Genomic DNA, 12,888 nt, shown 5'->3' with positions numbered 1-12,888 from the left:
ATCATGTCTCCTGATATTAATGATATTAATGAAATCATATATAAATTGCACAAAGAATTTGCTATTCGTGACTTAGGCCCAGCTAAATATTTTCTCGGAATAGAATTAGTAAAGCATCGTGATGGTTTTCTACTAACCCAGTCGAGACACCTCTTGTCTATACTTAAGAAGGCTAATATGGAAAACTCTAAGCCTATGTCAACACCTATCCCTCAAGCATCAACAATTAAAAATGAAAAAAAATTAAGAGATCCATCACGTGATACATTGTATAGACAAATAGTTGGAGCCCTTCAATATCTTACACTTACAACACCAGATATCACTTTTGCTGTAAACAAAGCATGCCAGAAGATGCATTTACCCGATTCTAGTGATTGGGTATATCTTAAACACTTACTTCGATATCTGAAAGGTAGCATTCTCCATGGACTACTCATTCACAAAAGTTCTGATTCTTATATCAATGCGTTCAGTGATTCTGACTGGGCAGGTGATAGAGAAGATCGACGATCTACAGGAGGATATCTGATTTACATTGGAAAGAATTTAGTGTCATGGAGCTCAAAAAAACAATCCACGATGGCTAGATCAAGCACCGAGGCAGAGTACAAAGCAGTTGCAAATGCAACTGCTGAAGTTCTATGGATTCAGTCTTTACTTAATGAACTTAAGATCAAGACTGAATCAGTACCAATATTGTGGTGTGACAATGTTGGTGCCACATATTTGGCTGTCAATCCTGTGTTTCATGCAAGAATGAAACACATAGAAATTGATAACCACTTTGTTCGTGAACAAGTGGCAGCCAAATAACTAAAAGTTCAATTTGTTAATAGTGAAAATCAGTTAGCTGACTCCCTAACAAAACCTCTTGCAAGAATCGTTTTCTTTTTCTCAGGTCCAAGCTCAACATCGTCTGCAACGCCGATGATCTTTCGGGGGGGTGTAAGAAGGAGTTTTACTCGCCAAGCCATCAGACAGATCACTGAGATTCTTGGTGATTCTCTGTTAGGGATCTAATCAAGATTAGATAGTAAAATTAAATAAAATTATATACTCTTTAGAGACTTAGAAGTAGGATTAAATATAAGTTCAAATCTAGAATAGGATTAAACATAGAATGGGTTTAATATAGACGGTCAGGATTAAACATAGATAATAACGGTCGAGATTAGATCTCAGGCATTCGTTATATAATGGGGTCACGGCACCGATCAACGGCTGTGATCGGTGCACCCAAGGCATTATAACAGTCAAGATCTAATCCATTTATCCGTTACAATGCAAGGGTTCACAGCACCGATCAACGGCTGTGATCGGTGCACCCAAGGCATTATAACGGTCAAGATCAGATAACCATAATGCAAATTTATATCCGTTGTAACTTGTTACAACGGATATACGTTACAACAGTTACTAAATTTTCAAGTACTTATACGTAATATAAATACCTCACCAATGTAACAAGTTAAGATTGCGGAATACAACGATTCTAAGCTCTCTCTCTTCTCTCTCTCTCTCTTTTAGAGTGCCCTCTTATTTTCTCTCTCGCTCTCTTTCTTTCTCTCTCTCTCTCTCTTTTAGAGTGCCCTCTTATTTTCTCTCTCGCTCTCTTTCTTTCTCTCTCTCTCTCTCCCTCTCACTCTCTCTCTCTTTTAGAGCGCCCTCTTATTTTCTCTCTCGCTCTCTTTCTTTCTCTCTCTCTCTCTCCCTCTCACTCTCTCTCTCTTTTAGAGCGCCCTCTTATTTTCTCTCTCGCGCTCTCTCTCTCTGTCTGTCTCGCTCTTTTAGAGCGCCCTCTTATTCTCTCTCGCTCTCTCTCTCTCTCTCTCTCTCTCTCTCTCTCGCTCTCTCTCTCCCTCCCTCTCCCCCCGCTCTCTCTCTCCCTCTCTCTCTCTCTCTCTCTCTCTCTCTCTCTCTCTCTCTCTCTCTCTCTCTCTCTCTCTCTCTCTCTCTCTCTCTCTCTCTCTCTCTCTCTCTCTCTCTCTCTCTCGCGCTCCGTTTCTGTCTCGACGGGACTCTTGTTCCACCCTCTGTTTCTCTGTGTTTCGTTGAGCTCTTTGTTTGTGTAGTCCTTATATTTGGCGCTCTTATCCTTCCCTCTCCTTGTACTGTCTCGTTCTTGCTCACTCTCTCCCTCGGCTGCCTCTCTCTCATCTTTTCCTTTTTTTTTACCTTTTACTCTCTCGTCACCCCCGTATATCTCTCTGTCGTCTCCCCTGTATATCTCCATCCCGTCCCCTCTTTTTATCATTTTCCATCTCGCCCCCCTATTTTTATCTTTCTATCCCTCCTCTCCCTCTTTTTACCTTTCACTCTCCCGTCTCCGTCTTTTTATCTTGCTCTTTCTCCTCACCCCACCTTTTATCTTGCTCTTTCTCTTCTCCCTCTTTTTACCTTTCACTCTCCCGTCTCCGTCTTTTTATCTTGCTCTTTCTCCTCACCCCAACTTTTATCATTGGTCTTTCTCCTCTCCCTCTTTTTACCTTTCACTCTCCCGTCTCCGTCTTTTCATCTCGCTCTTTCTCGTCTCCCCACCTTTTATCTTGCTCTTTCTCGTCTCTCTCTTTTTATCTCTCTCTCTCTCGCCTCCCCCGTACCTTTCTCTCTCTCGTCTGCAGAGCTGCGGTCTCTCCCTCCTCTTTCTCCTTTCGCATCTCTGTCGTTCGGTCATTGTCTTCCTCTCTTCTCCCCCTCGCTGTGTTGTGGTCGTCTCTTTCGTTTCTCTTGCCCTTTCGTTTCTCCTTCTATCACACTTTCGTCTCTCTCACTGCCTTTACTTCTCTCTCCCTCCTCTTTAAGGTATCTCTCTCTCTCGGTACTCTGTTACTTTTTCTAATATTCTCTCTCGTTTTCATTTTTTTCTATTTTTACCTCTCGTTATCTCGCTGGCTTCCATCTTTTTCTTACTCCTCTTCCCTCTATACCTTTTCCTCTCTCTCGTTTCGCGTTCTCAGTATCTCTAGCCCTATTTCGTCTGTCTATCCCTCTCGCTCTCTCGGTCTGTCTCTGTCTCTGTCTCTGCCTCAACTCTCACCTCCCCTCCACGTCGCTATCCTTAATAAACTCTTTTTTACTCTCAGTCTGTCTGTCTTTCTGTCTGTCTATCCACATCTCTCTCTCTCTCTCTCTCTTTCTCTCTCTCTCTCTCTATCTATCCATCTCTCTCTCTCTCTCTATCTATCTATCTATCTATCTATCCATATCTCTCTATCTATCTATCCATATCTCTCTCTCTCTCTCTCATGAAGAGCCGTAGCGACGTAGTCTCTCTGTTTTTACAAAGTGCAGGACTCCCCATCCCGCATCCTTGTCTTCAGGTGAGCAACAAATTTGCGTCCGATGAATCCTAAACAAATTTGCGTCCGATGAATCCTAAACATCTGTCTCTGTTTTTTTCTATTTATAGGATCGATCATAACGGTAAGTTTAAACTATTTAGGCAGTTATAGATCGAGATCTATAACTGCCATTCTAATGATAGCCGTTAGATTTTCTAACAGTTATATCAGCCTAACTAGATGTAATCCTATCCACTAGATTAAGCCTATCTAGATTTAATCCTGTCCTCTAGATTCCCTTATATTTAATCCTACCTGTCTAATACTCATAACGAGTTATAGATTTATGTTTAGTTTTTACTAATCTAGAGTTATTAAGATCCCTATGGTCGTTGCTGTGGCTGACATCTATACTACTATATATACTACTATAATAGGAATACATGTGCGCTTCTGGCCTCTAATTGGCTGACAGAATAGTGAGAGAGAGAGAGAGAGAAAGAAACGGTTGAGAACGGTTGAATGGATTGAGGGGATCGTTCCAAGAATGTCAGGATTGTCGATCGTGGGGACAACTCGCTGTAGAGTCACTGGCTGATCAACTACAGTTTTGAGGCGTTGACAGAAGAGATCGCGGAGGAGAACCAGATCACCAGAGAGGTGCTGAAAATCAAGCAAATCATCATTAACAAGGAACAGGAGGTCAGCCTCTGAATTTCATTCATTTCCTTCTCCGATTTCAAATCATTTATGATCCAACCACTGAATTTTGGAAAATTTACGTCGATCTTGATCGAGGTCAGTCGGAGGTTCTAAAAAGGTGGATATTTAAGCCTTTGCCACAGTCATCAGAGACAGATGACTGTGGCAAAGGCTGATAATATGATCTAAAAAGGTGGATATCTGAAAATTCGGGTTCGGACAATTGGATTACCTACCTTAAAGTGAATGAACGTGTTCCTGTCGGAGAAGTTACGAAAGGGTACTTGTATGTGTGGTTTTGTATAGGAGCGCGACAAAATAAATCGCTAATCTGAATAGAAAAACTATGCGATGGCTACGGGTGACCTGTTTCTAGAGACTAGGCAACGCCGGGTCAAAGACTTCCCCGTTTTCACGTCCTTTGGGCTACGGGATTTGGGGATAATTGGCTTATCTGTATAATCCCACACGACAACTTACACTGCGCAGACCATATCTCACCTCAAGTGTATTTACGCCACTTCATCGGGGAGCAGGAAACCGACATCCTTGACGGACATGATGGTCAAATGATGATCTAATGATGATCTAATGATCTTTTTTTTCGTCAGGGAAATGCGTACTGTATGAAACTCCAAGTGATGATCATGATGGTCATGTTTTTGTGCACGAAAAGAGTTTAATTTGCCGTTCGTGATCGGGCTTAAGAAATGATCTTCGATCGCCAAATCGAGATGGACGGGGTTAAGATAATATATGAGCTTGATTTAATCCCAAATCGCAAATCGCAAACAAATCGGTGGAAAACTGAGCGGCCTCCGCAAGCACAGATCGAAACTCCAATTGATAAACATACTGTGTGATTCCCCATACCGTACCCTATTGCTTGTGATTTGTTTCGATCTGTGCTTGGGGAGGCCGTTCAGTTTTCCATCGATTTGTTTGGGATTTGCGATTTACGATTTGGGATTAAATCAAGCTCATATATCTTCTTAACCCCGACCACGAACCGCTAATTTAACTAGTTTCGTGCACAAAAACATGACCATCATGATCATCACTTGGAGTTTCATACGTTCAGTTTTCCATCGATTTGTTTGCGATTTGCGATTTGGGTCAAATCAAGCTCATATACTTTGCTTCCGATCTTGGGTTTACTTACTCGATCAGAGAGGACGCGAGTTGGGCAATTTGTTTCGATCTGTGCTTGCGGAGGCTGCTCAGAGATTTTCCGATCCCCGTCTCTTGATTTGCGATTTGGGAAGAGAAATTGCGCGAAATTAATTTGATTGCACGCAGTTGATCTTGAAGATTATTCCGCTAAGACCTTGAGAACTTCCACGGAGAGACACATAATCTGGAGTCTCTTGAGCGATTCGTACAGTCGAACCTCCGACTGTCCTCGATCAAGATCGACGTAAATTTTCCAAAATTCAGTGGTTGGATCATAAATGATTTGAAATCGGAGAAGGAAATGAATGAAATTCAGAAGCTGACCTCCTGTTCCTTGTTCATGATGATTTGCTTGATTTTCAGCACCTCTCTGGTGATCTGGTTCTCCTCCGCCATCTCTTCTGTCAACGCCTCAAAACTGTAGTTGATCAGCCAGTGACTCTACAGCGAGTTGTCCCCACGATCGACAATCCTGACGTTCTTGGAACGATCCCCTCAATCCATTCAACCGTTCTCAACCGTTCCTTTCTCTCTCTTTGTCACTATTCTGTCGGCCAATCAGAGGCCAGAAGCGCACATGTTTCCTATTATAGTAATATATAGGTTGGGGGCAGGATTGCAAGGAGGAATCGCCCAATGGCAGAGACCTGTCGTTGCAGTGAACCAAACATAAAGCAGGACGTCTTTCTAATCTTCGTCTAGAAGTTTTCTGCACCGGTTACATTAATTAAATTCAGAGCGTTGGCGTATTAATGATATCAGAGCATATGTCACAGGCTCACAGCCCAACTCGTGGTCATAACTCCATCACCTTCTAATAAGGGTATTTATTTGGACAGTCCACACGTGGATTCACATGGAACGTGAGATATGGGATGATTTTAAAGATGATTTTTTGGTCTCATCGGAACAATGATAATATGGGCATGCTGAACGAATAATGTAACGTAATATTACAGCTTTTATCTCCTACTTTCATACGTATTAGGTTTTATGCATATCTTTATATGATGGGCCGGTACGATAGATGTATTCCTTGCACGCCTCGGCGTTACTGTCGATTCAAAATGGGCGTTTCCGATTTTGTTTCCGGAACCAAAACCTATCCAATTATTTAATCCATAAACCCGTTCTTTCTTATTTCATGTGCGAAGAAATGGAGAAAGGGACGGTAATCAAACAAAAAAAAAAAAGAAACGAAACCGTTGGTAATCATTGGTACGGGTATCTTGTTTTATACAGAACATTTGGTATATTGGGAGTGGCTCATAATAACGTAATTAATTTTGTCCATCTTTTGCCACCCCTCATTTAATTGCCCGAAAACTCTCAAATGGTAAATTTAACGAAATAATCCTACTCGTTCAACTTCGATCGAGTTCCAAGACGCCTTTATCTTTCAGTGTTCTCCAACAACATGTAGAAAGTAAGATAAATATCCTAACTTTTGCGACTAAAGCAACAGAGACCACATCATTCCAAAAATCTCTTATACTGTTCAAGAAAGATCCAATTATTTTCATTGAGCTGGTTATCTGCTATATTTTATTACATTGTTTCTTAAGTATGATAAGGCCTCCTCCCAGCACTGTCAATTTAAAGTCATTCAGGCGATTGAAAAAAGCAGTTGGACTGTGGAATCATTGACCAATGTTGTAACAACATAGCGCTGCCCCGAGAATCTGCAAACAAATTTTGTAAGCGAAACGATTTTCTGGAATATAGATTGATGAGAATAAAGCAAATAGTTGAATAGATGGCACTTTAGTATTCAATTTCTTTTTTACATTCTCTTTTAAGTCCTCCGGGGATTCTCAGTTTCAGTTGAAGTTACCGTCAATAACTTAACTTCATTCTTACCCTTCTTGCCCTTAGTTTCCTAGGATGAACCTCATTCGAATCAGTTGAAGTTACCATCTACTTCCGTTAAGAACTTTCCTTGGACGAACCAGAAACTAGTTGGTGCCACATGCAATCTATAGATCCCTACTCCCTATATGACTAGATTAGTACAACTTTATTACTCCAGGATATGGTTGTGCATGATTGGAGCCTTCTTAAATGCGGAGGGTGAGCTGTGGCTTAATTGTAGAGGTTACGTATCCGTCGGCACCAAATGCGCGTCTCTCAGAATAAAATATATTTGACTTATCCAATTCTTATTCCCTGGAAGGTTAAGGAATTATCCATCATATTTAATCTCCGGGATAGCGATCTGGCTGTGGTAACGTACACCGAAAGCTGTAGGGCATCCAAACGGCAATAACTTTCATTTATCGTTTCCTGCCGCTTCACGTCACTGATGGGTTATTGTAAGTATCAGCAGAATATATCTCATGCATCTATCCCTACTTATCAATAATCCACTTAATCCATCTCCTGAGTCTATCACCTTCTTATATATCCACTTAATACATATCTTTCCTAAATCTACTAATTCCATCTCCTTCCTCAATCCAATTAATCCATCTCCTGAATAAACCCACTTAATCCATCTCCTTCCCAAATCCACTTAATCTAATTTCTTGAATCTATCTCTTGAATGGCTGAATCTATCTCTGTTGAAACTCGTTGAAGAAAACAACGACCCAAGACGCAACGGTAGAAATGCGGAATCAACTCGGACAAGATAAATGTCGACGTATATAGACAGATAACAAGAACCTCTTTACGTCACCGGCGTGACGCCAATGTGCAGGGCTCTCGGTGCATGGCACTGGCTTCTCGTGTGGTGCAGTAGAGCAACTCCTTCAACTCCCAAGCCAAGGGAGTAACCACCAAGTAGTGATGAAGATAAAACAAGGGAGATGGAGAGGAGAAGAGAGGAAGAGACAAGAAGAATGAACAAAAAGCAATTGACGGCTGCTAAAACGGATTAGGGTTCAAGGGGAATGAAAACCCCTTTAAATGGCAGAGAGGGGAGGGGGTGCACCTCGATTCCCGTGCCCCCTCCCTTATTGGGGCCTTGACAAGACAGGCCCCTTGATGGCGAGGACGCCAATGCATCAGCCCGGGACACGTCACCGCAGGCAGTCGGGGTCAACACAGACGTTACGGATCCAAAGATGAAGTCAACAGAAGTCAACCCACCTCGGTCAACAGGAGTCAACGAAGAAGTCAACACGCCACAACCGTCGTCCGCCACGTCACCACCCGCGCACGTCTCCACGCGCGTCATGACACGACGCCAAAGGCAGATCCACAACTGCCCTTTGGCGTGACGTGATGCACGTTTTCCCTTGCGTGTCTTATTTTCTAGTTATTTTCTCTTTCCTCCAAGGCCTATATAAGGTCATTTGTTTCAAGAACTCAGGAGGCAATCATAATTCAAGAATTGAGTTTTCTTTCTAACTCTTCTTGGAGGATTGCCCTACCCCTTATCTTGCCCTAACCTTCCCCGTCGTCGCCGTCGTCATCGTCATCACCGTCGTCGCCGCCGCCGCCACCGCCGCCGCTGCCGCCGCCGTCGTCATCACCGCCGCGCGCAGCGCTGGTCACACGCCGTGACCGCACGCCACGCGTGCCATCCCGCGCCGCCGCGTGCGCCTCCGACGCCTTGCGCTGGCGCTGCGCGCGTGCGGCGCCTCAAGCGCGTTGCGCGCTGGAGTGCGCTCCGCCGCACTCGCGCAGCGCGCCGCGCTCGCGCGCGCTGCTCCGTGCTGCTCCGTGCGCTCCGCGCGCGCCGCGCGCTGGAGTTCGTCGCCGCACCCGGCGTCCCGCCATAACGTCAACCAGGGCGGACAACGCCCGAGCGCCCGTTCAGTATCACGCCGCGCCGTCGTCACGAGCAGAATTACCTGCAGCCTCTACACGCACTACGGTGCTGAGGTATACCTGAACCCTGTGGTGTCGACGTGTTCTCCGCTCAGTATTTTCTCGGGAAGTTTCCACCGCCGTCAGAATTAGACCTGGATTTCCTCTTCTTCTCTCCTTTTCTCGAGTGTTTCTTCGCGACGTGAATTCGAGGTATTGATTTCGGTGCTTAGGCATCGTCGCGGTGGGGGAAGACAGTACTCCCGCCCTCGATAAGGGTCGGAGCTGCACCACCAGATTTCATCGGTTTTAAGTCCGAGAATCGACCGTGATTTCTGTGGATTGTTTTATCCCTTACCCATTCCTACCCATAGCCTCGTCATCCGCCCTAAATCGTCCATCCCATAGTCGTCCTACGTCACCCCTCCTCTCCCGCATTCCCGCCGTGGGGGGGCTGACAAACCCCAACAATCTCCTTCCTGCATGCGCTTAATCTCTCTCCTGAATCTACTTCCGTCCAGAGTCATGTGACCCGGATACAGTGGTGTCCATGGAAGTCACAAGTGATGTTTCCTCATCTGTGCTCCGTTGACAGCCATCCAGCCATAAACATGTGTCATTAAGATGCTCTCTGATTAAAATATGAATTACTATTGAGTCCATATCAGTCCAGCAGTTTCCTTCAAAGGTGACCATGAAATTCAAGACTTGGGTTTGAGCAGCTTATCTAATCAGTAAAAAGTATTAAGTCGGGAACTGGGTTATAGTCTTTCAATCTTTTCATGCCAAGAGCTATTTGATTTGTTGAGGGTTTTATGAAAAGTGTAAATTATGTTCAAAATTATACTTGAATTGGGGGATAGTGATCTAGTTTCGCTTCTTGTACGTTAGACGGACATTTGGCCAGAGTTCTTAAAGAAATGCCTCAATGGACAACCGCGCTACGCATGTCCACAGAAATAATCCCATTAATAGTCGGTGAAACAACTAGTAGCTGATCAAGGTAAACGCATCAGTGCACACCAACCTATTGACTCGTCACAGAGCAGCCTTGACTTTCATCTACGATAGTTTATATAAAGCACCGTACTTTGCTGGGCCAAACTTCAAGGAGAACACAGAAAAACCAGTTTATCTTCCACAGTTGTCAAATTCTCGTCCTATGAACTTCCCTCCGAATTGTAAGTCTCTCTGATCTTGTCTATGATCATTCTATTTTCCCCTTGTCCATATTTGATCCCAGCTTGACGCATGTTCCGTTAATGTAGTGATACAAAAAGTGAGAAGTTGAAGAGGGGTATATCAAACTTAATTACAAATTACCGTAATCTCACTCGACAGCTATAAGTCGCATGAAATCTAGAGTTGTTTTTAGCCTCATATTGTTCTTAAAATGAAAGATTTGTGGAACTGATCGGCCATTTGTTGTGGGAGAGGTTAAAGTATGCTTTGTAAATATTTTTTCAATATTTAATCTCAGCTAATGCGTTGTTCTGTTCAGGTAGAATAAACAGACGCATAGATCGATTGTCAGGGTAAAGGAGTACCGAATCCTCATGATTAGAAATTAGCTCGATCTCACAAAACTGTGATTTTTTATGATATGGATTTTTTTCAATTCTGATAAAATCTTTAAATGAATGTAATATAACATTAACGATAGATTTAAAATTGCTTTATATAAGACTTGGAGCGTAGGCTTTTGTATGGATTTCGATGTTTCCACATGTTTCTATACCAATATAGTAAAACCAGCATCTCTCTTATTATTCGTTCTTCTTATTATGTATGTAAGCTAGATGGCTTCAGAGATGATGGAGGAGCTGATGCCGGCTTTTGTACCAATAGCCATTTACTGGATCACTTCGGGCCTTTACCATGTACTGATAAATTTAAAGGAAGAGTATCGTTTGTTCCCCAAGGGAACGGAAGAGGCACGAAACCTAGTCACTCCAAGACAAGTCTTGAAACAAGTTCTCGCGAACCAATCCATGCAGATGGGTCTCGCTATCTTCCAGTTCATGGTACGTCTCCTTATCTTATAATTAAGGATATTAGACGGATTAAACGTCTAACGGGACAGAACCTAATCCATATTCAGCTCTGATATTAGAACGTGTAGCAGAACGAAAACCTTTACTGTTTCTTCGTTCCGTCATCAAACTCCGCTCCCCTAGTATTATTTCTCTATCACCCGCTCCGGCTAATACCCACCCAATTTGATGACGCCGGTGCAGTTCTTAAGGAAGCTTACTGGCTCGGGATTAAGCAAGGAGCCGGCGTCGTACCTGAAGACAGCATGGCAATTTGCGATAGCCATGCTTGTGCTGGACGACTGGGAGTACTTCTGGCACCGTTGGACGCACGAGAACCAGTTTCTATTCAAACACTTCCATGCAGTACAACACCACTTGATTGTGCCGTATTGCTATGGAGGACAACATCTCCACCTAGTGGACGCCTTTGTGGGCTAGCTACTTGGCAGCTTCGTCTCATTAATTAACACTGGGATGTCTCCAAGAACAGCAACAGTGTTCTTCAGCGTGTTGGCGGTCAAAGTGATGGATGATCACTGCTCTAGGGTTCCCCAACTGCAATCCATTCCACAAGTACTTGAGCAATAAAAGTGCCTTCCATGGAGTTCACTACCAGCTTCAAGGCTCTAAGTACAACTATTCGATCCACTTTCTTGTAACATGGGACCTATTACTGGGCACTTACCTGCCGTTTACTGTGGAAGAGAGGAAGGGAGGAGGGTACGAAATCGTTCCTGCTAAGGATGATTGATGGGTGCAGAAGACAATCACTCATTTTTATTTAATGATTGAAGAACTGTATGTTATGATACTTCGATCAATTTCTCAGGACGTCTCAGATGTCTCTAAACTTATTGATTATCGATCCCAAATAAATACTTATATTTATCTTTGATCAACTCTTTTTAAAAAAATGAGTGCAGTGTAGAACTCCCACTTTCCTTACCCATCCGCTTGAACATTCAAGATTAATTAGAGGAAAAAATAAAATAATTCTGTACTAAAAAATTATCTTGAGACACAATGAGGGGGCACATTTGATCCATTGAGTGAAATTCTGTTTTTTTGTGTTTATGAACATTTTTAAAGATTTTTTCAACATCATATTTGAAATGAAATTAATTTTTTCATTCAAATATATTTGTTATGAATTTTCTGACATTATCTCCATAGAGATATTAATTTTCTAAGTATGAATATATATTATTATATGTTCATGTCTTAGAATTTATTTTATAAGGATCAATTATATATAGTTTCAGTCTTAAAATTGTGCCCTGCATGTGTCGCCATTCGACTTGATTGAATGGCGACCAGTCAATACTTTTGGCAATGAATAGAGTAGCTGATTATTTATAACAAGTGTCATTATGACATTGCAATTCATGACTCCATTGTCTCCAATCATTGACTGTATCTTTTTTTTTTTATTCTCAAGGGAGATGTGGGGCAGAGGAAAAAGAAGATTGGATTTAAATCGCAATAAGTCTGATGTGAAGATAGAGAGATGAAAAAATAAATAAAATCTAATTATTTAAATCTTGAAAAGTCAAAAGTATGGTGGTAAAGTGGCATGCACGTTAAACTCGAAAGTTGGTTAAAATATAGAGAGATGATAACACGGCATGCAGCACATGTAATGTAAAAATTGGTTAAAAGGTAGAATGATGCAGATGTGGCGTGTGGAGATGTGCTGATGTGTCATGCAATCATTTAGCATCTTGTCTTTTCTGATGTGAGTGCTATGCATCAGTTCTTAATTGAATTCCATAAAATAAAACATAAAGTGTGTTGACGTAGCACGATGCGGCACAAGGCCATGTTAGTCAATGATTAATTAATAAAAGTAAATATTTCATCTTCCTTTTTTTCCTGCATGACGTGTGGCGATTTGTAAGTTCCCGATCACATAAACCAAGGAAATTGTGCCAATCATGCCA

General features: G+C 42.4%; 2 protein-coding genes across 2 annotated transcripts; both read left to right on the top strand.

Moving 5' to 3' along the window:
- Positions 1 to 582: 582 nt before the first annotated feature.
- Positions 583 to 6,193, top strand: LOC144712042 (uncharacterized). Its single transcript, XM_078586215.1, has 4 exons — positions 583 to 704; positions 902 to 958; positions 1,795 to 3,323; positions 5,936 to 6,193. The coding sequence occupies exons 1-3, from the start codon at positions 583 to 585 to the stop codon at positions 2,840 to 2,842; spliced, it is 1,227 nt and encodes a 408-aa protein (XP_078442341.1). The 3' UTR covers positions 2,843 to 3,323; positions 5,936 to 6,193.
- A 2,748-nt stretch (positions 6,194 to 8,941) lies between these two features.
- Positions 8,942 to 11,834, top strand: LOC144711969 (sphinganine C4-monooxygenase 1-like). The gene is made up of 3 exons (XM_078586134.1): positions 8,942 to 8,987; positions 10,712 to 10,936; positions 11,150 to 11,834. Exons 2-3 carry the CDS (start codon positions 10,712 to 10,714, stop codon positions 11,384 to 11,386), a joined length of 462 nt encoding a protein of 153 aa, XP_078442260.1. The 5' UTR covers positions 8,942 to 8,987; the 3' UTR covers positions 11,387 to 11,834.
- The last annotated feature ends 1,054 nt before the right edge of the window (positions 11,835 to 12,888 follow it).

Source organism: Wolffia australiana, chromosome 14, assembly GCF_029677425.1.
Source record: "Wolffia australiana isolate 7733 chromosome 14, ASM2967742v1".
Taxonomy (NCBI): domain Eukaryota; kingdom Viridiplantae; phylum Streptophyta; class Magnoliopsida; order Alismatales; family Araceae; genus Wolffia; species Wolffia australiana.
Note: the sequence above shows the minus strand (reverse complement) of the source record. Positions and strands in the feature narration are given on the sequence as shown.